The sequence below is a fragment of the Apium graveolens genome, chromosome 3, assembly GCF_009905375.1.
Source record: "Apium graveolens cultivar Ventura chromosome 3, ASM990537v1, whole genome shotgun sequence".
Taxonomy (NCBI): domain Eukaryota; kingdom Viridiplantae; phylum Streptophyta; class Magnoliopsida; order Apiales; family Apiaceae; genus Apium; species Apium graveolens.
This window is the reverse complement of record NC_133649.1, coordinates 13886969-13912745: the sequence shown is the minus strand read 5'-3', so window position 1 is coordinate 13912745 and position 25777 is coordinate 13886969. Positions and strand designations below refer to the sequence as shown.

General features: G+C 34.5%; 3 protein-coding genes across 3 annotated transcripts; 1 reads left to right on the top strand and 2 right to left on the bottom strand.

The window, feature by feature from the left end:
• Nucleotides 1–12532: 12532 nt before the first annotated feature.
• LOC141711751 (uncharacterized) lies at nucleotides 12533–14235 on the bottom strand. The gene is made up of 2 exons (XM_074514426.1): nucleotides 13511–14235; nucleotides 12533–12928 (listed from the first exon to the last, which is right to left on the bottom strand). Exons 1-2 carry the CDS (start codon nucleotides 13894–13896, stop codon nucleotides 12667–12669), a joined length of 648 nt encoding a protein of 215 aa, XP_074370527.1. The 5' UTR covers nucleotides 13897–14235; the 3' UTR covers nucleotides 12533–12666.
• A 2848-nt stretch (nucleotides 14236–17083) lies between these two features.
• On the top strand, nucleotides 17084–18120 carry LOC141713905 (uncharacterized). The gene is made up of 3 exons (XM_074517468.1): nucleotides 17084–17569; nucleotides 17623–17713; nucleotides 17810–18120. The coding sequence occupies exons 1-3, from the start codon at nucleotides 17084–17086 to the stop codon at nucleotides 18118–18120; spliced, it is 888 nt and encodes a 295-aa protein (XP_074373569.1).
• A 5179-nt stretch (nucleotides 18121–23299) lies between these two features.
• Nucleotides 23300–25331, bottom strand: LOC141710602 (peroxidase P7-like). Its single transcript, XM_074513172.1, has 3 exons — nucleotides 25070–25331; nucleotides 24788–24979; nucleotides 23300–24101 (listed from the first exon to the last, which is right to left on the bottom strand). The coding sequence occupies exons 1-3, from the start codon at nucleotides 25289–25291 to the stop codon at nucleotides 23544–23546; spliced, it is 972 nt and encodes a 323-aa protein (XP_074369273.1). The 5' UTR covers nucleotides 25292–25331; the 3' UTR covers nucleotides 23300–23543.
• Between the last annotated feature and the right edge of the window lie 446 nt (nucleotides 25332–25777).

The window sequence follows — 25777 nt, the reverse complement described above, 5'->3', positions numbered from 1 at the left end:
TGTTACAATCTGGAACTGTTATCTCTCAGTGATGAACAAAATATCACGAGAGCTGCTAAGGTTATAGTAAATAATATTCTCGATAATGATAACACTTATAGTGTAAACCCTATGTCTGTGTTTATATACTACACAGTTACAAGATAATCGCTAATTGATATGGAATATAATTCTGCTTCCTAAAATATATCAATCAGATATCTTCTATTCCAAGTATTCCATTCTTCACGGAATTCCTTCTTCATGCATATCTCTTCTTATGTTTATCTTGATCTTCTTAACTTTAATCAGCTACTGTCCTTATCTGATCGTCCTTCAGCACTTAAGTTCTGATATCTATCTCCTGATAACATAAGTACTGATATCCCTTAAGTTCTGACTTCCAGTATAAGTACTGATCAGTTAAGTACTGATTTGTTCTGTTCAAATAAGATCTGAAATCTAAACATAAAACATATTAGCCATGACATTATCAACTATATCTAACACTACCTATCTTTGTGCAAGATTCAGGCTGATCCAAGAGAACCTCATCAAATAGTTGTAAAAAGAATTTTCAAGTACCTCAAGGGTACAGCTGATCTAGGATTGTGGTATCCTAGGAAATCAGATTTTAAGCTAATAGGTTACTCAGATGCAGATTTTGCAGGATGCAAAATAGACAGGAAAAGTACTAGTGGAAGCTGCCAATTTCTTGGAGGCAGATTGGTTTCTTGGTTTAGCAAGAAACAGAAATCAATTTCCACATCAACTGCAGAAGTAGAATATATTATTGCAGGAAGATGTTGTGCAAAGATTCTTTGGATGAAGAATCAGTTACTGGACTATGGGTTAGAATTTTCTAAAATACCCATTTACTGTGATAATCAAAGTGCTATTGCTATGACAGATAATCCAGTTCAACATTCAATGACAAAGCACATCAGTATTAGGTACCATTTCATAAGGGAACATGTGATGGAAGGTACAGTGAAATTGCATTTTGTCCCAACAGATCAACAACTAGCAGATATCTTCACAAAACCATTATGTGAAGCTACTTTTACAAGACTGGTAAATGAACTTGGAATGGTTTCAGGTTCTTTCTCAAAATCTGTTTAGTTTTTGTTCTCATGCATCAGACTTTATGATCAGTGTTTACAGATTGTCTTATCTCCATGTAATATGTGCTTAAATTGTAACATATTAAATACTGATTGTTATCTGATGTGATTCTATAAACTCTGAAAGTGTTTTAAATGTTCTGTGACTATTCACTCCAATGAGGATTATCTTGTTAGATGCTGACTTAGTAGTCTTTAACAAACGGTGTATCCCATATTTGAATTAGTTATTTATGTGGAAATCCATAACACAAACAAACTCTGAATTTGATCTTAGTCAAATTTACTCCTTGTATCTTATTACTAAGTCACAAACTAGATTATTATTTCTTATCTGTCAAATTATGATGTCTGCAATTCTTAAGGATGAACTACATGCTTGATAAGCCTCACTTATCTGAAGAAAATAAAAGAAAAGAAAAATTAAAATCAGGTACTCCTTTGAGATCTAGAGTAAATATGTGACAGGGAAGACCTAAGTGCATTGCTGGTATTAAGTAATATGTATTAGAAAAGCAAATTTTTCTTGGTGACTTTTCACATTCTCTGATTACTAGAGAAATATTCTTATAACATCATAAATTCTGATAGCAGTTGTAACTAATTTACACTGAGAAGTCACTGTCAAAAGAATTTCAAAAGATGCATAAAATGAGCACAAATAGTTGAGGTGGATACTTGCATAAATTTATTCTATAATAGACTTCAAAATTAAAGACATATTTTAAGCACTTTTCTTAGTTATGCCTTATTTTTAAGATATACTGAAGTTTATCAAAATTTAATCTTTATCTGATCATTTGCACATGCACACACTATCACTCCATATGAATGATGAAAATTACTGTGGTGATTAAGTTGTTTCTGACAAACAGTTAAGTATCATTTACATAAATTCTGAGGACAAGTTCTGATGAAAATTCTGATGATTAAACTCTGAAGAAACCAGTCAGTATTTGTGTGAATAATCACAGAAACAGTCATTCACTTTTTGAGTACAGAAGCCATGTTCTGATGACCGTTAAATTCTGATATAGTCAAGTTCTAATGCAAATCCTGTTGCAAACTCTGATGCTTACGTGTGACATTTTAATTGCTTGACTTATTTGTGATATTTACGGTAACAGTCATATTTCTCAGAAAAAGGATTAAGTGAGATAAAAACAGTGATAATCATTTGGTTAGTGGGAAACGTGTTTGTTTTGATAACTGCATGTGCACAATTATTACTGCACATTTCTCGTGCCCACTAATTACTGCCTTGACTATTTATTGCGTGACAGGTGTCAAATGTCTGTTCTGATTTCCAAAAAGAGCCGTTGAGTGGAAAGAGTATAAATATTAGAGATAAAAGATTATACAAATCTTTTACCTTATCTCTTACTTTAATCTCTTATTTCTTTTACTCTCTCTCTTTTTCTCTCTATTTTCCGACGGACTTTCTTACAGGAATTTTATCAAACACCTTGCAAACACACAACTTTTCACTTAGTTTCTCATAGAAATGACATTAAAAGATCTTATCTATGATGGAGCCAAGTTTGTTCCCAACAACTACATAGCTATTCTCAACAAGGACGAGGCTCCTTTAGAACTTCACTTCATTCAAGACTTTCTATCTCGAAGTGAAATTGGGTAATGCTCTCACCCAACCACGGCTTCTTTCAAGCAAACAAATTCTGGAGTTCTGGAGGTCTGGGGTATATGATGATGGTGGTGAAAATGGGTCCCCAAGTATTATTTTTTCAACAGGGGAAGATGAGCATCTGGTTACCTTGTCTACTATTCGACAAGCTTTGCATCTACCAGAAAACTGTACTTACAGTTCACAAGTTGGGTAGTCATCTCTTCAAAATATGATGGAAAATCTTGGGTATGAGAAATCTTTGTCCAAGCTGGGACAACTGAAGAGGCCCTACATCAGGAGGGAGTGGAGCTTCTTTTTTGACTGCATTACCAAAGCTTTTGCCAACAAATGCTCCAACTTTGATGTAATCCCAATAATGAGTCAGCAAATTGGGTATGCCCTTCTTAATCAAACTCATTTTGATTATGATACTGTAATTTTGGGTTTTTATAGGTGATAGGATGTAAGAAGATAGCAACACGGTTTATTTTTCTAGATTCTGTCAGCTTATATATAATTTCTGTTGTTATGATGCACCTCAAAATTTTAGTGAGACAGTTGAACCCTTTAAACTTCATAAAAAGGCTTTAACAGACTTATTATCTGCTGATAATAAGAAGAATGTACTAAGACCCCTCCAAATTCCCCAATCTGTAAAATAGTTCTTAGTAAATTCTGATCCTCACACATACAGTACCATATATCCTGATGTAGCACCAACATAACTTTCACCTACACAACCTACTACTTCACAACCTCCACCAACACAGCCTTCCACTACTCAACCACACCCTACTATCAGAACCTACTATCAACCAGCACAATCCTCTCACCCAACCTCTAGTACTTCTCAAAAGGTGTCAGTTGTAAAATCTGACAAATCCTCTAGGCCTAAAAGGACTGTCTCTGTGCCTAAATCTCCACCAAGGAGAAGAAAAAGGATTATTCTGAGGGATGAATCTGATGAGGATGATCAAGTTTAGGTTTCTGCATCAGAATCTGTGACAATAGAAGCTGAAAAGGTAATTTTTCAGAAAGAGAATGAAGCTGATGGTTCTGGAATTCTGAAAAGGAAAATACCTTCAAGTTATGATACAGATAAAGTCACTCCTCCATCTAGAAGATCAAGAAAGATGAGAGAAGGTAGGTATATGGCACAACCTCAATCCGAGGATGCTAAAATGCCGAGGAAGGGGATCAGGAATCTCTGATCTCATCAGAACCTACAGTCATTGAAGCCCTTCCAACACCTGAAGACATTGTTCATGATATAGTGATCACACCTCATATCTCTCCATTCAAAGAAACAACTACAGTTGAAGATTCAGGATTAAGTCCTGAAATTGATATTCACAGGTTACATATACCAACTGTCTTGTATCTGGAAGCACCACAAGCAAATGAGTCAGCTCCACATGTTTCTCCATTAAATGCTGATATTCCTACTACTCCAATTCTGGATTTGGATCCTGAAACAGATGAAGTTGTTCCAGAATCTCCTTCAGCTACACACACTCTTGTATTATCAAAAGATGAGGAGATGTTATCAAGTTCTGGAGACAGCGCTCCAGTTAATGCTCCAATTCTTGGAAAAGAGGCATTATTACTTAAATTTGTTGAAGAAGATGCTCCTGTTCCATGGGAAGAAACTCACAGAGGAGTTGAATGGACCAAGAAGTGGAATGAACCTGACTTCATCCCAAGCTTAAATGTTCTGAAAGATCATATTTCAAAAGCTGATGAGTTGCTGACAAATTCTGATTTTAAGACACAACTTAAAGTCACAGCTCTCAGTACTAAATCTCTTCAAGGTCTACACTCCACAACTTAAGCAAAGGTTGATAAACTTCAAGAAATAGCTGATAAGCTAGACATGAAGATCAAATTAGATAAAAAGAGGTTTATCAGACCTATTCAAGAGAAAGTGGAAGCAATTGAGAAAGTTCAAGAAAAGCAGCATACCCAACTGGATGAAGTCTTGCAAAATAAAGCTGCTCAACAAATTCAATTAACTGAGATCCAATCTTCAGTGGAACTCTTTTTTCTACTCCTATCAGATGATGCCAAAAAGGGGGAGAAGGTAGTTAAGTCCAAATGCTCAACTAGCCAAACTCTAAAGAAGAAGGATGATAAAGGAGATGACCAGTGAAACCCTAGAAAGGGCAAAGGTCAAGGACAAGACAAGCAAAGCAACAAAGTTTCTTCACATAAACTAATTTCTAATTCTAGCAAATCTTCTACACAGAAGAATACAAGTTCTGAAGTTGTGAATGCTCAATATCTGAAAGCAAGTTCTGATGATCGAAGTCTGATGACAAAGCCTGATATTCTGATTCAGTCTGGAAGTCAAGACTCTCAGAAGTTTTTACAAACTTTGAAACCTAAGGGAAGGGAGACTATTGTCTACTATAAAGATCCCAAGATTCAGACACTTGATGAAAAAATTCCTAGAAGATTGTTTCTCAAGGATAATCCTCGAATGGATTTAGAGACTCTAAAGGAGGAAGAAGCTAGATTTGCAGCTGAGAAGACAAATCTTAAATTTAAAGCTTCTAATGCAAAGAAACCTCCAAGGCCTAAGTAAAAGGCATTGTGATAAAAGAAAGATTTGCCACAAAGATTCCCAGATCAAGCACTAGATCTCAAACCACTACTGATCCCAAAGACATGGGAAAAGAAAAAGTTGGGGAGACAGTCAAGAACGAGGAAATGAAGATTTCTCAAATTTTGATGGATCATGTGTGCAAGTTGGTTCAAGTCTTTGATGATGCTGCTGCAGAAGATGAAACTGTTGAAATTCTGAAAAGAAGAAAGATGACAGAAGAATCTAAGACAACCTCTGATATAGCTCAACTTGTTCAGAGTGAAGCTACAGAAGAATCTGCAAATCCTGAACAAGTCATCAAGACATCAACCTCTGATAGAGCTCAAGTTGATTTGAACAAGATGACAGTTACTGATAAGAAGAAACTCCTATGGAAAAATGTTAAACCATCAGATCCTAAGAAAAGTCAACTGCTATCTTATTTCTTGACTGTTGGATTGATGCCAGAGAGCAAGAGACAGATCTGGGTTAGGATCAAGTGAAGCCAAGGTCAAAACAAGAGTTGAAGTAACTATCAAAGATCCATTCTTATTAACTGACAAACCACTTGAGGAAGTTACACAGAAACACCTTGACAAGGTTATATCTGTTCAAGTGGTATTGGATGCTCATGATAAGAGTAATGTCAAAGAAAAGCTGATTCTGTTTCTTGAAGATGGAAGAACATACAGAATGTCAGAATCAGATGTGCTGAACAAATCTCTGAAAGAACTTCAATTCTTCATTATCTTTTGGAGATAAAGTTTGAGATTACCAGAAGATGGTCAAATTTCATAATGAAGACTATAAGGGATAAAGCCAGAATCTTTGGATCAAGGGTTGCCGAATTTATTCTAAAGATAGTTGAAGATGATGGAAGTGAAATTCCAATGAAGAAGAATTCTGACTCTTCTCATCCAAGAGTAATTAAACTTGGTGATGGTTTGGAAAGAAATCACATTTCAGCACTTAGGACTGCAATCTACCAGATTCGAAGTCAAGATGAAGAAATGAAGCAAGTCAAGGCTACATTAGATTAAGTCCTGAGAAATGCAGAAGAGAAGCTGATATCAAACTTTGTCAAGAATTATTTTGGATTCAGATCGATTCAGTAAGATTGGTAAAAGCTGCAAGGACTGTAAGTTGTAGTTAGTTGTCTAAATAAACCCTCATTGCATTTGTACTTAAATGTTTTTGACATCATCAAATCTATTAACTTGTATATTTTTTATAATTTACAAATTGGGGGAGATTGTTAGATATATTTGTGATATCATGTCTAATTTGTTGTGTTTAATTTCAGAACTTAATATCAGGACTTATCAGGACTTACTGGAAATCAGAACTTACTGAAGTCAGAACTTATATCAGAACTTAAGGCCGTCAGGATTTATATCAGGACATAAGTGCGGGTACTTCAGATAAGGAATGCAACTGATTTCTAGGAGATGATCTGGACTAAAACAAAGTAAGATATGCTTGGAAAGTTGGACAACTATAGGACTACAGAAGATAATATCTGATTGATATATTTTAGGAGACATAATTATATTTCATATCAATTAGAAGATATCTTGTAACTGTGTACTATATAAACACATCTTAGGGTTTACACTATAAGTGTTATCATTCACGAGAACATTATTCATTGTAACCTAGCAGCTCTTAGTGATATTGTTCATCACTGAGAGAGTAGTTTAACCTACTTTGTAACAGATCTTATTATATTAAATAAACTTGATTACTGTTACATACTTGTGTTCTAAATCAATTTGATTGTATGAACACTATATTCAACCTCCTTCTATAATATTGTGTGACCTAACAATACTATTCTCACAATCTCAATTCTAAGTCACGTACTTACAGATATATAATTCACATATCATATTCCAAGGACATTTATTAATCTAACATTTATATCACAGTAAATTAAGAATTAATAAATTATAAAAGGAATAATCGATAGAACATAAATATTAATAATCCAAATATCTTAAACTAAAAACATCATAGTGTTGTCTCTAGGGCATAAACATTAACACACACATAATTTTGTGTCCTTGGAGAAGATAGCCGAGTTGAATATACCCATCACAGACTCAGGTGGATTTGGTTTGGCATTGGGTAATGGAGACACCGTGAAAGAGACTAATGTGTGTAAAAAAGTAACAATTCAAGTTAAGGGAGGTCTAGTAGTGCAGGAATATTTTTTACCACTTAGTTTGGGCACTTCGGATGTCATTCTGGGACTTTAGTGGTTGGAGCAGCTAGGTGAGGTAACTATAAACTGGAAATCCCAATGAATGCAGTTCCAGTTGAGAGAGAGAAAGGTGAACTTGGTTAGGGATCCCACACTTGTGAGATCACAAATCTCTTTAAAGGCAATGATTCGCACCCTTCGAAAAAAGAAATAGGGGTTTTGGGTAGAGATAAATAGAATGGATACAATTCGGGAAGAGGTGACATATCAGTATAAGGAGAAAGTCCTGAGGTTCTTAACATGTGTGGTCAAGAAACATCAGTTGGTATTTGCTAAACCAGAACGACTGCCACCAATTCGAGGCCACGAACACTCGATTCGGCTAAGGGATGGCAGTCAACTCGTAGGGGTCAGGCCCTATAGATACCCTCACATCCAAAAGGATGAAATTGGAAAGATGATTCAGGAGATGCTCAAGGATGGGACCATAAAGCCGTCAAAAAGCCCATTTTTCAACCCAGTTTTACTTGTACGCAAGAAAGATGGCTCATAGAATTTTTGCGTGGATTATAGAGCTTTGAACAAGGAAATGATACCCGACAAGTACCCCGTTCCGGTGATTGAGGATCTGTTTGATGAATTACATGGCATAAAGGTGTTCTCCAAGCTTAATTTGAAAGCAGGGTACCACCAAATTTTAGTACGACCCGAAGATACACACAAAACTGCTTTCCGAACACATGATGGGCATTACGAGTTTATAGTCATGCCTTTTGGGCTCATGAACACCCCGACAACCTTCCAATCATTGATGAACGATGTGTTCTGACCTTACTTAAGAAAGCGTATCCTCATTTTTTTCGATGATATTATGATCTACAATCAAACTAAAGAGCAACACATGGAACATTTAAACCTGGTCTTGCAGGCACTGGGGGGCCAGAGTCTCTTTGCGAATATTAAGAAGTGTGTCTTTGGGAAGGATATAGTTGCCTATCTTGGACACGTAATTTAAAGTGAAGGTGTGATTGTAGACAGTGATAAAACCAGGGCTATTGTCGAGTGGGAACAACAAAAAAACTTGAGAGAGTTTCGAGGTTTCTTAGGCCTCACAGGGTATTATCGAAAATATGTGGCGGGGTATGCTCAAATTGTTGGACCATTAACATATCAACTGTGAAAAGACAATTTTGGCTGGTCACAAGAATCTACAAATGCATTTATTCATTTAAAACAGGCACTCACAAATCCACTAGTACTTCCAATGCCGGATTTTTCTAAGGAGTTTGTGCTTGAAACAGATGCGTCAGGATTTGGCCTTGGGGCAGTCGTGATACAAAGGAATCTGTCTCTTGCTTATTTCAGCAAATTGTTAGGCTCGTGAGCAAGACAAAAATTCATCTATGAGAAGGAGCTTATGGCGGTGTGTCTAGCCATATTAAAATGGAGATATTACCTAATAGGGCGACACTTTATAGTGCGCACGAACCAACAGAGCTTGCAGTTCATCACACAACAACGGGAAATTGGTAGTGATTATCAAAAGTGGGTTTCTAAACTGATGAGGTACTCATTTGATATTCAGTTTAAATCAGGGAAGGCTAACCTAGTAGCCGACACCATTTCTAGAAAAACAGTCGGGGATGTAGAGCTGGGAACTTTACTTTCGTTGCCAGAAATAAATTGGGCACAACTCAATGGCGAGATACAAGGGGATATTTTTTAAAACAAATCATGGCAGATTTAGCAACTGACCCGACCAGTCATGAGGGATTTATGATGGCAGAGGATCGTTATTGTATAAAGGGCGAATGGTTATACCACAACAATCGATTTTTCAGGCTGTGTTATTAAAGGAGTATCATTGTTCTCCAACTGACGGCCACACAGAAGAGGTCAAGACATATTTACGACTAGCAGCTGATTGGTATTGGACGAGAATAAGAAAGGCAGTAACCATATTTGTGCATCAATGTGAAGTATTCCAACAACACAAATTCTTGAAAAGATCTCCATCTGAACTGCTCCAGATGTTACCCATCCCCACCAAGGTATGGGAAGATATTTCAATTGACTTTATTGAAGGGTTACCCTTATCGAAGTGGGTGGATACCATTTTGGTGGTAGTGGACAGGCTGTCGAAATACATCCATTTCCTGGGTTTAAAACACCCGTTTACTGCCATTTTGGTGACAATAATTTTTATGAAGGAAATTGTTAGGCTTCACGGGTTCCCCAGCTCTATTATTTCCGATCGTGATCGAGTTTTCTTAAGCAATTTTTGGCGTGAGCTCTTTCGAATGCACGAAACATAGTTAAAGTATAGTACGATGTATCATCCTCAAACCGATGGCCAAACGGAGATTGTCAACAAGTCTTTAGAAATATATCTTTGTTGTTTTACCGGGATGTAGCCCCGCCAGTTGGCGTGCTGGCTGCCATGGACAGAATACTCATAAAACACATCCACTCATTTGTCGATGAAATTGACTCTGTTTAGAGTGGTGTATGGGAGGGATCCCCCGCCTTTAATCAATGTGGGCAGGGGGCAGACCCTAGTAAACAATATGGAGGAAATTCTTCTGGAACGAGATGCCTTACTAGCAGAACAAAGACTTAATATCCTGAGAGCCCAGTTCAGAATGAAGACAGTTGCTGATGCAAAATGTCGGGATGAGTGTTTTGCAGTAGGAGATGTTGTGTATCTCAAACTACAACCATATCGCTAACTAGGGCAGAGCGCGGTACGGTTCAAGACGTTTTTTTCCCGAAACCGCATACCTTCGGTTTTTAAAATAGAAAACCGAAACCGCAACCGAAATTCTCGGTTCGGTTTCAGTCGGACCGGTTTCGATTTTAGAACCGTATTACACAAAATTAACAAAACAAATATGACTACCTAATTGACTGAAAACACTGAATTACTATCCAAAAACCACAATAAACAAGAAAATGAGAGCTAGTATAAAAGCGTGAGGTAACCAACACTGCTATCTTCTGGAAAGCATGTGATACAATCAAATTGCTGAAATTCAAGCATCTGGTTAGTTGTGCTTGGTTTAGCATCACTACTTCATCTCATTAAAATTCTTATTGTGGCAACTATCAAGAAATTTCAGTAAACACATATATTAAGCCCAACTTCTACCCATTTCTCGCCCTTTATTTGTCTGTTTTTGTTCAATGTCTTTCTACATATATAAAATTCAAAATAATTATAATTAAGCACATTAGAAACACTATATATATATTTTTTAATTTATTGTTCAGGTGAAGATGTTTATATATATTATTTCTGTTTATAATATAATTTTAGAAATTTATATTATACATATATATATTTATTTATTTTAATAATCAGATCAGTTTCGGGTATTTCGGTTCGGTTTTAACGCATAACCGAAACCGTAAATCGTTTGCGGTTTCAGTTTTTAATTTTTTGGTTTCGGTTTTGGTTCGATTTTAAGTGGATCAGTTTTCTTCGGATTTTAGCGATTTCGGTTTCAGATTTTTTTAATTTTTTGCTCACCCCTATCACCAACGTTCTTTGGCACGTCGTCCTTTTGAAAACTTAGCAGCCAAATTCTATGGTCCTTCTGAAGTATTACAGCAGATTGGGAAAGTGGCATACAAATTAAAATTGCCACTAGAAAGCAAATTGCTTCCGATTTTTCATGTGTCTCAACTACGGAGGACTACGGGAACAATATCGGCATATCCTACAATTCCCAACCAACTTAATAATGATATGGAGCTCCTGGTTACTCCTAGGAAACTATTAGACATATGTTATGGGGAACATATGGGCAAAGGTGGCGACAAGTATTAATCAGGTGGAATAAGCTCTCAGAATATGAAGCTACGTGGGAAGATTTTGAAGCTATTCAAAAGCGATTTCTGGAGTTCCACCTTGAGGACAAGGTGCTTGATTGGGAGGGGAGTATTATCATGAATGCTGTCAACATTTAACTGGGCTTAAAATGTTCCAAGACGCATGATTAAAAAGAAGTAAAAAGAGGGGAAATATGGTCTTTTGAAATAAAAGGAAAAAAGAAACATAGTTGAGACTGGACCAGGAAAACAAATAGAGGAAGAGAAGTCGAATTAGGACATGTCAATTATTTTGTGATTTGAGCTAGGGTTTGTGAGAGACACTGCAGACTCTCGAATTATCCCAGAGTTTGTAGTCGCTTTCTATTAATCAAATAGTAGATCTTATTTAATGATTATAAACGGTTGTTATCCGTATATACTTGTTATCGTAACTTCTTTGTTGTTATTAAAAAGGGGTTTATAGTAGTGATATCATTGTTCATTACACCTGCATATTGTGGTTTTTACCAAAAAGAAAGAAGTGCGCAAAAAGGATACACAAGTACTTGTTCATACCTGTCCGGAACTCCTAAATAATCCTCTCAAAATAAAGATTTGTATTTTACAATATTTTTTATTTCACTCCCGAGTTTTAAAAACAAAGAAAAGCAAGTGGAGGGTAAATAAAGTAGTTTCACTTACATTTATTCATAATTGTGCTCCCAAATTTTTAAAAGGAGCGAAAACAAGTGATAATGAATGCAAATTTAACAAATTTTTACTTTAAAAATGGGATGAAAGTACTTTAACTACTAAAACACTTGCTTTCTTCACTTTAAAAAACTGGGGAGCAATGCTTAACAAAGTTACAAGTGATTATAATTAAAAATACAGTGAAATACTGAAATTTTACATTTACTTTACAAAGTTGCAAGTGTTTACTAGGAGTAGTTAGTTTTAAGGTCAACGTCAATGGTATTGGACCTATTGGTACTGGATCTCTTTCTTGCCTACCTAGGTTGTCTATTTCCCCCCGGGAATCTTTGCAAAAAACTCGGCATAGAATTTTGTTCTGCTAGCTTCCAAGTTCATGCACAAATTCTCTTTATTCTTTCTGTCTAATTAGCTAAAAATTCATATGCAGCATTTTGTTCTTTTCCCCCTGATTATTGGAAAGAGGGGTAGGCAATAGCCAAGACGTGTATGCAAACAATTCGTTTTGTTGTATTGTAAATGTGTAATGTTTTTGGACATATAATTTGATTGATATTAACAATATGAATAGGGAAACAGAGTAGAATCATGACTCTGCAGTATCAATAACAGAGGTATATCATCAGAACATGTTGATGCGAAACAGCCACGGAACTAAGAAGGCAAGAACCAGGCATGCGAGTACAACGTTACGACAGTTGCGTTGGCACCGCTCTCGGTCCTGAATAATTGTATTTCCTCTTGTTGCTCTGGCTGTACTGCTGCTAAACCTCCCCATCTCATCCCACTCCACCACCAATATTACATTCGTATTGTTAGCATTCGTATATGTCTCCTCCACTCCACTTACATTCTGGGCAATTTTTCCGCATATCTCACACAATCTGCAATTTACAATATTTGTAAGCACATCAGTTTCATCGTCATCGGTTACTTGCATACAATGTTGTAGGTTGAGTAAAGTGTGCTTGAATATCAGGATCGAATCAATTTTGAGGTTCTAGACAAGGTTTATCTAGTTCATACTTCTTTGCAGAAAACTAAATGTTCGAGATGGTAACATAAATATTAATCAAAAAATTTAATATTCCGATACAGAAATTGAAACGGTCTCTGTCTAATGTACTTCCTAATTTTTGAGTCGTAAGACAAGAGGAACGTCAAAAGTTGTCCATCACCATCATCGGTAAGACTCCGTTACGTTTAAGTTAGATTACTCTAATAAGCAATATCACCGAAGGAAATGAATTAATGGTGCTGCAGATTAAGATGTTACATACTTATTCTGATTTTCACGACTACAATTGATAATGATAAGATTTGAAAGAATAGATGTGCAACTAACTGACTATACATTCTTGCAGCAAGAATGTATTCTCTGGTACGGATTCACGGACACGACACAAGGAAAAGCTCGAGAAAATTGCATTAAAAATCACAAACTAAGGAGAATAGGATGAAATTACCTATTGCCTTTCAGTTTAAACCAAGTCTGAGCACAAGAGAGATGAGAAGCGCCAAGTTCATTTTTACAACCACAACCAAGCTGTATCAAAATTTCTGAATTACTGTTCTCCCGATTGGCCAAATGGCAAATTCTGCACATCTTTAATTCATCTCCTTTCGAACTCTCCCCGCTGGTACTTTTACGATTACTATCACCATTGATGATGATTTTCTCAGATTCCACTCTGTCTTGTGAACTCTGACAATTTTCATTCTCTCGATAGTCTTTGCAGGTTACTGGATCACGATCAACAATCTCGATTCCAGCATCAGTTTTAACATCAATAATCACCGACGATAATCTCGAATTTTCATTGCCTTGTACTTTTCCTAATTCTGCCTCCATGTTAACTGTAAAGCTACAAAAGCTTCAGTGTGCAGCTAATGACATCTTATGCATGCATCATGTATGTGCATATATATATGATTTATGTGTTTTTGTATGCGAGCGAGGGAGGGAAGTTTGCAATGATTTTAGAAGAAATTCCAAGAAGACTTAAGGGGCACACGCTTTGGTTCCTTGAAAAGGTGGCATTAGACTTAAGATTAACAAATAAACAAGCAATGAATAAAAATAATTAGAGACTTGTGAAACTGATTGATTGGAAAGTATATAATATTTACCAACTTGTTGATTAGCTAAGCCCTGAGAATGTGAGAACGCTTTGATTGGAAGAAAGGCAGAAATTTAAACAGAGAGAGATAAAGTAGCCCCATATAATGCTAGTGCTACCCTTGTTCACCATTAGTGGAGATGCCCAGGGTCATTTTCAAAATTTTATATGACCTGTTCAAAATCTAAAAAGGTGTCTTACTATTTTTTTTTAAAATTACATGAAATAATAGAAAACTAAAATTTATAAACAAAATATAGCAATTAAGTACAAAAAGTAATTTTATTAAATAATCAAAATTAATTTAAAAAGGCAGTTATACATGTAAATTTTAATATGTTATGCTATATTTTAGAAATTAAATATTTATTTTAAAAAGATAAGTTATACATGTGACTTTTATTATATTATTTTATAAAAAAGTAAGATATAATATTTATAAACAAAAAAATAGTAAAATAAAAACTAATTTATACATAAACTTGTAATTTAGATCTGTTCAACCCATTATTTAATTTATTTTATATTAAACTGACTTGTTCATATAATATATACATTAAAAATGGATATGCTTAAGATGAATAATATACCTTAAATTTGAATTATTATTTGAATGACATAATAATGTATATATATTGTCGTAAGTGTATATAATTATATTAGTTAATTATAAAATTTTAATTGAAATTAGTAGTTTACCTCATCAAAGGATAGCATTGACTATGATTTACAATGCAATTTTTGTTTTAAAATGATTTTATATTAATATTTTTAGAACTAATATGACTTATTCAAGATAATAATTTAAAATTATTAAATGTATGATATATTTCAATTATTTTATATTTACGAATTTTCAACATTACAAAATTATATTTTTTAGTAAACATTATTTTTCCTAGTATACATATATATATATATATATATACCCGTATATAAAAAATGTGCCCGTCTTGTACGGTGGCAACACTTTGCACACCCTTAGACACCTCATTATTATACCAAGAAATATTAGACACGGTTCTGTCTAAGAGGATACTTGATTATTATACAAAGAAATATAGGAGCCAACCTATATTATTTAACCGTTTTAAAGTAATAGGGTTAGTATTTAGTGAATTTTTTATTTGATTAGAAGAAAATATTATTTTAGAAAAGGTATAATTAAAGAATATTACTTCTGGTTCAACTATATGTTCTCCCGGGACTAAAACAACTCACATGACGTGTTCCTTGTTTGTCTCTATGGCCCCTTGCATTACATATTTTTGTTTCCTTTTGTTAAATGGTAATTGACCCTTAATATATTTTATTGGTATCTTAAATTGGAGCTTATAACATGTATAAAAATTATAGAAATTTTGAACCGGAACTATATAATGTGCTTGGAAAATGAAAACTCTCCCATTCAAAAGTCATTTAAAATTGGCAAAATAAGATTTTATTCAAATAATTAAGATGGACTTATCTTTTCTACAAATAAAAAAACAAAACTTAAATTGGTTCATCATTGCATCCAAAAGGTAGCAGTAGCAAGTTGGAACTTACACAGATATTAGATTATAAAAATTATCAACATCATGATATTATAGCGAATATTTATGAAATATAACCTTAATATTATATTGCAAATGGATGTCAATTGTCATTTGTTAAATGCAGAAAATGCAGTTGCCGCTAAAGTACAGTACTGGTTTCTTAGGATCTTGTTTGGTACACATTGGAATGGCTTATTTTATTAATATGTGGGATCAGAATGCCAGGAGGATCCAGGTTATTTTGTTTGGTAACAGAATGATATAAATACTCAAAATATTATTTTATATCATATACTGAAAGCTACATATGAGAAGGATTAATTAGAAGTATTTTTCAGTTAACTTATTGTTATACGAATTTTGGGTGAAAAAGAAAACAAAAATAGCCAAAACAAGCTCCAGTGAAATGTCTCTTCTTATCCTCAGGACATTAGAGTTTTTGTTTCATTAGAGGTATTTATTTACAGAAAATAAGTTACTAAGGGTCCGTTTCGGAAATTTTAAAATAAATAATTTATAACTTAAAATTAATAAGTGACTTATAAGTGATAATTAGATAAATACTTATAAGTTACGTAAGTGTTTGGATAATTTTTTTTATAAGTCAGAATTTTTTTTACTTAAATGAACTAAAATAAATAAATTTTAAATATAATTATCTTAATTCATAAATTTAATATTAGATTAACATTTACAAATATATATTTTAAAACTAAAATAAATATAAAAGCAAAAAATCATAATAAGTTGAGAAAAAGTACGTCGTTGCTAAAATTCAATTTATCAGCTTATAAATTATAAATTCAACTTAAGTTGTATTGGTACTATTAGTGATACATCATTGACATAAGCTGTGCCAACCTGTACACAGCTCAGCAAGTTAGTTATAGAATGTTTAGTTAGTTGATAGATACAAAGAATAGAATTAGAAGGTAGCTTTGATAAGAAATTTTCATTCTCTCTGTTTTTGTATGTGCTGCTCTTCAGCACTTCTTCTCTTTAGTAAAAAATGTTTGTTACATTCTTCATCTCTCTCTCTTCATATCTTCTGTAAATTCATGGATTCTACTGGATGTTATCACAAAATCATCATGGTATCAGAGCCTATTCAGTAGAATTGTCAAGTTCTTGGTGTTTTCTGCGCACATCTCGATATGTTACGATCTCTCGCAATTATCACATCTCATCAGGTTAATTCGTATCAGTTTATGATCTTTAATCCTTGCTTCTTCTTGATTTCATATTGATTGAAGTTGTTACATACATATCTTGTATCATTTCGTGAGGATCTATCATTTCGAGTTGCTGTTCATCACTGTGTTTAGATTTCTGTATTTCACATTTTTTTGTCCGTACTTGTAATCTCTAATTGCGATAGAAAATGGCTGAATCGAGTCGAACTCGAGCATCTTTGCCTCCGAATCAAGATCCTACTAGTGTCTACTTTATTCATCCTTCTGATGCAAATACCACACAACTTGTATCAGTTAAATTCAATGGAAGTGGTTTTAATAACTGGAAACGATCTATGATATTAACATTGTCTGCTAATAACAAAATTGGATTTGTTGATGGTACTATACCTAAACCTGTGGCTACATCTGTTGAGTTTAAGGCTTGGGAGAGATGTAATGATTTGGTTTACTCCTGGTTATTGTTCAATTTGGATGATGTTATTGCAAAAAGTGTGTTATTTCTCAAGACTGCAAGAGAGATATGGATGGATTTGGAGGAGCGTTTTGGTTTTACATCAATGACTCAGGTGTATTCTTTGGAGCAACAATTGTCTGAGATTCATCAAGGCACTGATAATGTGTCTGAATTTTTCACCAAGATCAAAACTCCCTGGGATGCAATTAGTAACAATGTACGTGTTTGTTGTGTACTTGCAACTTGGAACAAAGAGTATATCAAATGCAGCAAGATCAGAGGATGTTGCAATTTATGATGAAACTCAGTGAAGATTTTGCAGCAATAAGGGGTAATCTCCTGATGCAGCATCCAATGCCAAGTATTGCTATTACTTATCGATTGTTTGCACAAGAGGAAAGACACAAAGAACTGTCATAATTGACAAGTCAAACTGAGACATTGGCTTGTTATGCAGATAAGAGAAATGTTTCTTACTATAAAGGACAATCTGGTTCTGGTTCTGGTTCTGCTAAATTTCAGAATAATTCTGCTAATTTCCATAATAATGTTGGAAACAAAACTAGTGGAAATTTCTCAGGAAATGCAGGTAAGAAGGTTCAGTACTATTGTACCCATTGTAAGATGTCTGGACACAACATAGAAAGGTGTTTCAAAGTTCATGGCTATCCACAAGGTTTCAAGTTTAAGGACAAAAGAGTTGCTGCTGTTACTCAAATGAGTAATTCTGAAAGTACAGAGGGTTCAGAATCTTTTACTAAAGCTTAGTATTCCCAATTCTTGAAAATGTTTAACAAACACCAGAATGCAGAAATTGGATCTGGATCTCAAAATGACAAAGGTAACAATTCTCATGCTCTTTTGGCAGGTAACATATGCTTATTATCCAAAGGTAATGATGATTGGATAATTGATAGTGGAGATACAGACCATATATGTTTTAATATTGAATTGTTTCATACATACAAGGCAATAGATAATAGTGATAAATTCATTACTATTCCAAATGGCAGAAAAGTGCAAATTACACATGTTGGAGATGTATTGTTAAAGAATAACATCAAATTGCACAATGTGCTTTATGTTCCCAATTTTCACTTCAATTTGATATCTGTCAAAAGGTTATGCCAGGACATGAATTGCCAAATGGTTTTTTACACATGACAAATGTCTTCTTCAGGACCTTTCACAGAAACACTCTCAGATGCTTCTTGGTAATCTTCATGCTGGTTTGTTTCATACCACAGAGTACAAGGATTCACAAATTTGTTGCACTACTTTGGAGGAAGCTCAACTGTGGCATCTCAGAATGGGACATTTGCCATTTTATCAGCTCAGTTTACTGCAACCTCAGATCAATACTAGGAAATGTTCAGAAATTATATGTAAAATTTGTCCTGCAGCTAGACAAGTTAGACAATCTTTTTCTGATAGTAGTATTAAAAGTACTTCTATATATGAGCTGATTCATATTGACATTTGGGGCCCTTATAAAACTCAATCTACTTCTGGTTGTTCTATGTTTTTAACTATAGTGGATGACTATAGTCGATTTACTTGGGTGCATCTTTTAAAAAATAAGGCAGAAGCAACAGATGTTTTAATCAAGTTTAGTGCCCATGTGGAGACTCAATTCAGTTCAAAAATCAAAGGTATAAGATTTGACAATGCTAAGGAATTTTGTGAAGGCACACTACAATAATTCTGCAGAGATAAAGGGATTAATCAGTAAAGAAGATGTGTTTATACACCCCAACAAAATGGGGTGGTTGAGAGGAAGCATAGACACCTCTTGAAAACTGCTGGAGCATTATCTTTTCAATCTAAGGTACCACTTAAATACTGGGGTGAGTGTGTACTTTGTGCTGTTTTCTTGATCAACAGAATGTCATTGAGAACTATAGACAATCAGACACCATATTTTAGGTTATATAAAAGAATGTCAGATATAAGTCAGTTAAAGACATTTGGTTGTCTGTGCTTTATTAGCACACTTAAGGTTCATAGAACAAAAATGGATCCTAGAGCTACACCAGGAGTGTTTCTATGTTATTCTCCTCATACTAAAGGGTATAAGGTACTTGATATTGCCACCAATGTGATTTCTATATCCAGAGATGTCATTTTCTATGAGAAACATTTCCCTTTTCTTTTCACCAATGCAAATTCAAATAATTTTCTCACTGAAATATATTTGCCTTCCATAACACCAGTTAATGTTACTGATTTTGACACTCAGACTATATTTCAAATTCCTAGTGAGTCAGAATTAACTGCTCATATTAATCCAGAGTTATCAAATCCCTTTGAAACTCCTTCCGATCATAATTCTACAGATTCTTCAAAAGTTTCTGATATTAGCTCAGCTATTACTGTTCCATCTAGGAGACAGTCTGCAAGAACTCATACTAAGCCCACTTATCTAAATGACTTATACTGCAATGTTGCTACTGAAACTCATCATTGGTGCAACTTAGTACAATTTTCTGAGTTGCCACTAGTAACTCAATGTTCTATAGCTAAGATTTGTGATATAGTTGAACCTGCTAGTTATGCTGAGGCTTCTCAAAATCAACTATGGGTTGATGCAATGCAGAAAGAAATTCTAGCTCTTGAGACAAACAACACTTGGAACTTAGTTGACCTCCCAAAAGGTAAAAAGGCTATAGGATCCAAGTGGGTGTATAAAGTCAAGCTTAAGGCATATGGCACATTAGAAAGGTGTAAAGCAAGACTTGTGGCAAAAGGGTTTAATCAGAAATTTGGAATAGATTATGAAGAGACTTTTTCACCCGTGGTTAAAATGGCAACTGTAAGATGTTTATTGGCAGTGGCAGCTAGCAAGAAATGGCCTCTATATCAGTTAGATGTTAACAATGCTTTTCTACATGGTGAGTTATCAGAGGAAGTATACATGAAGATGTCAGATGGTATACCTGATCCTTAGAACAAAGTATGCAGACTTAGAAAATCCATCTATGGGTTGAAACGGGCCTCTAGAGAATGACATACCAAACTAACCATTACACTCAAGAGTCAAGGATTTGTTCAATCAAAGAATGACTATAGTTTGTATATCAAAAAAACTGGTGATCTTATTTGCATAACAGCAGTCTATGTAGATGATGTGATTTTAACAGGTACAAATCAGGTAACTATTGCTCATATCAAAGTATTTTTAGATCATGAGTTTGGTATTAAAGATTTGGGGAATTTGAATTTTTTTTTGGGAATTGTGGTTAATCATTTGCCTAATGGCATTTTTCTCAGTCAGAAAAAATTCACTAAAGAATTATTGTGTGATTGTCCTTATGATATTCAAAGGAAAGCATCTACTCCTTTACCCCTGAATGTTAAATTGTCTGCAAATATTGGTGAAGTTTTAGATGATCCTGAAGTTTATAGGTCGTTAGTAGGGAAACTCAACTTCTTGACTACTACTAGGCCTGACCTAGCTTGTGTTGTTCAGTCTTTAAGTCAGTTTATGCAAAATCATAGAACTTCTCATTTGGATGCTCTTATACATACTTTAAGATATGTAAATCATTCTATTGGTCAAGGGATTCTTCTTAGGGCTAATGCAGAAATCAAGTTTCAAGCATTCACTGATTCTGATTGGACAGCTTGCCCTGATTCTAGGAAATCAATTACAGGTTATGTTTTGTTATTGGGACAATCTCCTGTCACTTGGAAATCTAAAAAGCAAAGTACAATTTCCAGATCATCTGCCGAAGCAGAATACCGAGCAATGACATCTGCAGCATCTGAGATCACATGGTTAGTGAGATTGCTGGAGGAAATTGGTGTTGATCATCTTAAGCCAGTAACATTGTTTTGTGACAGTCAATCTGCTATTCACATTGCTAAAAATCATGTCTTCCATGAAAGGACAAAATATATTGAAATTGATTGTCATTTTACTAGGGACAAAGTCTTGAAAGGTCTTATTCAACTCACCTATCTTCCTACTCAGTCACAGGTTGCCGATTTATTCACTAAAATCCTTCCTTCTCCTCATTTTCATCAGTTACTATCCAAGTTAGGTTTCCATGATCCTACTATGGCTTCTTATGATCATGGACATCCTAACTTGAGGGGGGCTATTGGTACTACTAGTGATACATCAGCTGTGACATAAGCTGTGCCAACCTGTACACAGCTCAGCAAGTTAGTTACAGAATGTTTAGTTAGTTGATGGATACAAAGAATAAAATTAGAAGGTAGCTTTTATAAGAAGTTTTCATTCTCTCTGTTTTTGTATGTGCTGTTCTTCAGCTCTTCTTCTCTTTAGTAAAAAATGTTTGTTACATTCTGCATCTCTCTCTCTTCATATCTTCTGTAAATTCATGGATTCTACTGGATGTTATCACAAAATCATCAAGTTGGGTGGACAAACAATTATAAGCTGACTTATAAGTTGCACACAGAGAGACCCAAAATGTTATAAAATCTTCATGTTTCCCCAGCACGTCTAGAATCTCGTTTAGATTCCACCGGGATTCATTACGGAACAAAAGCCGACAATATCGTTACTCTTGTCTTACTTACTTCCTTGGCCTAATTCGGTACAGGGTAATGACATAAATGAGTTAAATTGTTCGTGAAATGCTTAAATTTATCCTGTAATATCAAGCCAAGCTCGATCTCGAATTATTTTACATGAATAGTTCACTGAATTGGGTTTGTGTTTCAAATTATCCTGTTTGTGAGTCGTTAGAGGTTAATCGAACTTATATTATTATAATATTAAATAAAATGATATGAGTTTCGAGCCTAGTTTGAAATTATCGAATTTTTGTAAAGCCAAGCTCTAAACATGTCAAGCTCAAGTTAGAAAAATGGGTTTGTCTAGTGTTGGTCCATGAGCACACTCTATACACTAAATTTCATACACTTTTGATGATGTGGCTCATTGTGATTTGTGAGAATTTTTGTGTATACAAAGGTTCCATCATTTATTAATGAGAATGAGCCAATCAAATTTTGCCACCTAACTTATTAGTGTATACCTTGAATATACACTAGAAAATCCGTTAAATTATTTATCAAAGTAATTTTGATTTATATGTTATATTTATCTAGATCTCGGAATTGTTACCCTAGGTGACATGCATCAAGTTCTTGAATATCTTTTTTTGGACTATATCAAATATGCCCTTATGTTATTAGTTAAACTCCAATTAATTCATATTCAAATTACATAATATTATTCATGATAAAACAAAATTTAATAGATTAAGTCATTTTTAGCGACTTACGTGATAATTCACAAGTGGTGGCCCTAAATATCACTTTAAGGTTAAACATGACCCAAAATATCACTTCTGAAAATAATGGCTCTAAATGTCACTTAAAAACAGTACATCGTATAACGTTTGTGCAAAATGCCCAAAACGCTACATCGTCTAGCGTTTTGGCACTTTGGTTTTTTTTATATGTACAAAACGTTAGATAAGTAGCGTTTTGGTTGGTTCCAAAACGCTATATGAAGTACCGTTTGAAGTCAAAATGCTACTTAAACTAATATTTTGCATATTATAAAAAATAAATAAAAAAAGTGTCAAAACGCTACACGATGTACCATTTTTATTTTTGAAAAAAAAGCAAAACGCTAGACGAAGTGTCGTTATGAAGTGACATTTCGGGTCATTATTTTAAAAAATAACATTTTGAGCCTTTTAACACCGAAAAATGACATTTTGGTCGATTTCTCATTCACCCCTCATAAATATCATAATCACGCATATTTTAGAAAAACATTTCCAAATTTTGTTCACATAATAATACGATACAAGTACATACATACTTCGTTTTTAATTCCAAAAAAAAAAGAGGTACATACTTGGTAAAAATATTTTTCACACACATATAATAACATGATTAAATCAGACAAACATATAGCAACTCAAAATTAAAGAATAACTTTTCAAATAAAAAATAAATGCTGAAGATAAACGTAGGGCTCTTATATATGAGTTGAGCACAGGATTTTACTCGAATAGAACTACTACACATGCACACTTGCTTTTATTAACACAAAACAACAATTTTGACTTATATCAGTGATATGTATTATACAATTCACGGCTGATTAATATGTAAATAAATATTCAGCTGCTAACACACAGATTGATGTGATTTTGAAAACTGACGCGTGCATTATGTTGCAGTAATTATTTTCAAAGGCCACGTTAGTTGGGGACTCTGCAGTTCTTTCTGATCTCTCCAGCTGTTCCGGTCAAAGGACTTATATTCCCCATTTTAATCATAGCTGCAGCAAAATCATTACGAAAAGCTCGGTTATTTCTGCTATAAGTCCTAACCAAATCATCTTGTGATCCGCCGTTGAAGAGCTCTTGATCTGAATGTAGGAGGCCACGTTTTGCGACTAGGTTTTGATAATAATCGCTACCAAATGAGTTCGGAGATTGAAGGTCAAGTGGAGCCAAATTAGTATCACCGTTTGGAGCTGAAGCAGGGCATCTAGCCTGGCGAGTTCTAGCAAAAGCAGCATTAATGTTTGTGCCATTGTAGATGTGAGCACGGAAGCTTGAGCACTGGGCTTGACCTATGGTATGGCTACCAGAAAGTACAGTCATTTCTTTGGCGCTGAGACCTTTGTTAGCGAATTTGGAAATAAGAGCTGAAAGATCGTCAGTTGGAGGAGGGAGATCGATATTTGCTTGCATCTGGCTGGCTGTTGTCGAGTCTCTTCGCCCCAGTGGTACTGTCCATGATGGTCCTCCCAACTATAATCAAATTAGCTAAGTTTTAATCATTTGTTCACGAGTTCGTAAAGTAGGATAAATCAGTCGGGCTTAACATTATCTACTAATTAATCAGTTGGTTTTTTGAAACTACAGGCCCACCAGAGTTTAAGCCACGTACGCCTTCCGTAAGGCTGAGTTTGGTATTGCTATCGTGGAAAATAACATTTTTTTTTAGAAAGCAGATAATTGATAAATTTTAAAAGCATTCTTCATTAATTAAATATTTGCTTTTTGATAAATCAGGTCTCATGCTTATGAAACAAAAAATGTTTTTCATTAAACAGCTAAATATCACCAAAAACCTTATCATTTTATATATTTTACCCCAAAACATGCACATATTAAGAATATTTGCAAACAATCAACACTTATTTTATCATCAATTTTTGTAACAGCAAAACAACTATCAACTACAATCTCAAAACTGATCTTTTACGGTATAACCCAAGGCCCTTTAGCCTAGTGCATACGGCATGTCTAGAAAGACTAGTAATTAGTAAATAACAATGTTTATATTCGGAGGATATGTTTTGTACAGATCTTGATTACTAACAAAAAAAAGTGTTGAGTTATTATTAAGTGGTGCAATATTAGGTTTTAATTAGGAAGTTTGAATGTATATTTAAATAATATTATGTATGAAAAAGATGAAGTTATTAATATACCAAAACAGTTCCGTCGCGTGCTGCAAGAGCAAGGATGTCTGCACAAGAAACGGTGTCCTTACAAGCAGCTTCAACCCGAGTTTTGATGGTGTCAATCGCATCGAATCCTCTTAATGAGTTCATGTTTGGAAACGCATTCTTTTCTCCTGTTAAGGTCGACGTGTCGTCCAACAGCACCGATCCGTCACAACCCTAAAAATCATCATTTAAATTAGTTAAGATAACACCCATGCATGCATGTCTGTTTTAAGCTTAACGTGTGCATGCATATACAAAACTTACATTCACAAAACAATCATGGAAATGCAGACGAAGAAGAGAGGCACCAAGGCGACGATCTCTTCTAACGCTGGGGGTCAATGCGTTTCGCACAATTCTCTGGAGTCTGGGGCAACTGGAATCATAGTAGTTTGCAGAGAGCTGCGCATTTACGGAACAAATGATTAGGACACAAATGAGAGACAGTAGTAGTGTCACAGACAAATTGCCACTGCGAGAAGCCATTTCGCTTTGATTTCAAGTTCTAAATATGTAAGCTAGCTTTAGCGCAAAAATGGAGTAATAATGAAAGGAAGGTCTTGACTTTGGTTTGTTTGGTATGGATATGCTATGAATAATTTGTTCATTTATAGCCAAGTAATAATACTACACGTAAGAAAGATAATTTAAAAAAGTACAGGTACGCAAGCAAGAGAGATGATTGTGATTGTTATTTGGAACTTTGCTGATTTGTTAAAACTTAGACGCGTGATTAGCTTAAGTTTAGGTTTAAATATAAGCATTAAAAGGAGTTGGATTGACTTGGTTCAATTGATATAATGTCAACTATGAATGAATCAAAAAAACCACCATAACTAATCACGGGTTATAAAATTTTGTAGGACTGTAAAAATGTACTTAATAATATTATATGCAGTAGAGATTGCAACTAGCCAACGATTTCACTATACAATTGAGACACGTTTCTCGCTCAGCTAAAATATTTCTTCT

Bases quoted from the DNA above. Each gene is read 5' to 3' on its own strand.
- LOC141711751 (XM_074514426.1), bottom strand. From the start codon at position 13,896: ATGGAGGCAGAATTAGGAAAAGTACAAGGCAATGAAAATTCGAGATTA. The intron at 12,929-13,510 runs GTAATTTCATCC...TGTAAATTGCAG, and splicing joins TTTAAACTGAAAGGCAATAG to ATTGTGTGAGATATGCGGAA.
- LOC141713905 (XM_074517468.1), top strand. From the start codon at position 17,084: ATGGCTGAATCGAGTCGAACTCGAGCATCTTTGCCTCCGAATCAAGAT. The intron at 17,570-17,622 runs GTACGTGTTTGT...TATCAAATGCAG, and splicing joins GGGATGCAATTAGTAACAAT to CAAGATCAGAGGATGTTGCA. The intron at 17,714-17,809 runs GTATTGCTATTA...CTTGTTATGCAG, and splicing joins GATGCAGCATCCAATGCCAA to ATAAGAGAAATGTTTCTTAC.
- LOC141710602 (XM_074513172.1), bottom strand. From the start codon at position 25,291: ATGGCTTCTCGCAGTGGCAATTTGTCTGTGACACTACTACTGTCTCTC. The intron at 24,980-25,069 runs GTAAGTTTTGTA...GATGATTTTTAG, and splicing joins TCCATGATTGTTTTGTGAAT to GGTTGTGACGGATCGGTGCT. The intron at 24,102-24,787 runs GTATATTAATAA...ATTTGATTATAG, and splicing joins CACGCGACGGAACTGTTTTG to TTGGGAGGACCATCATGGAC.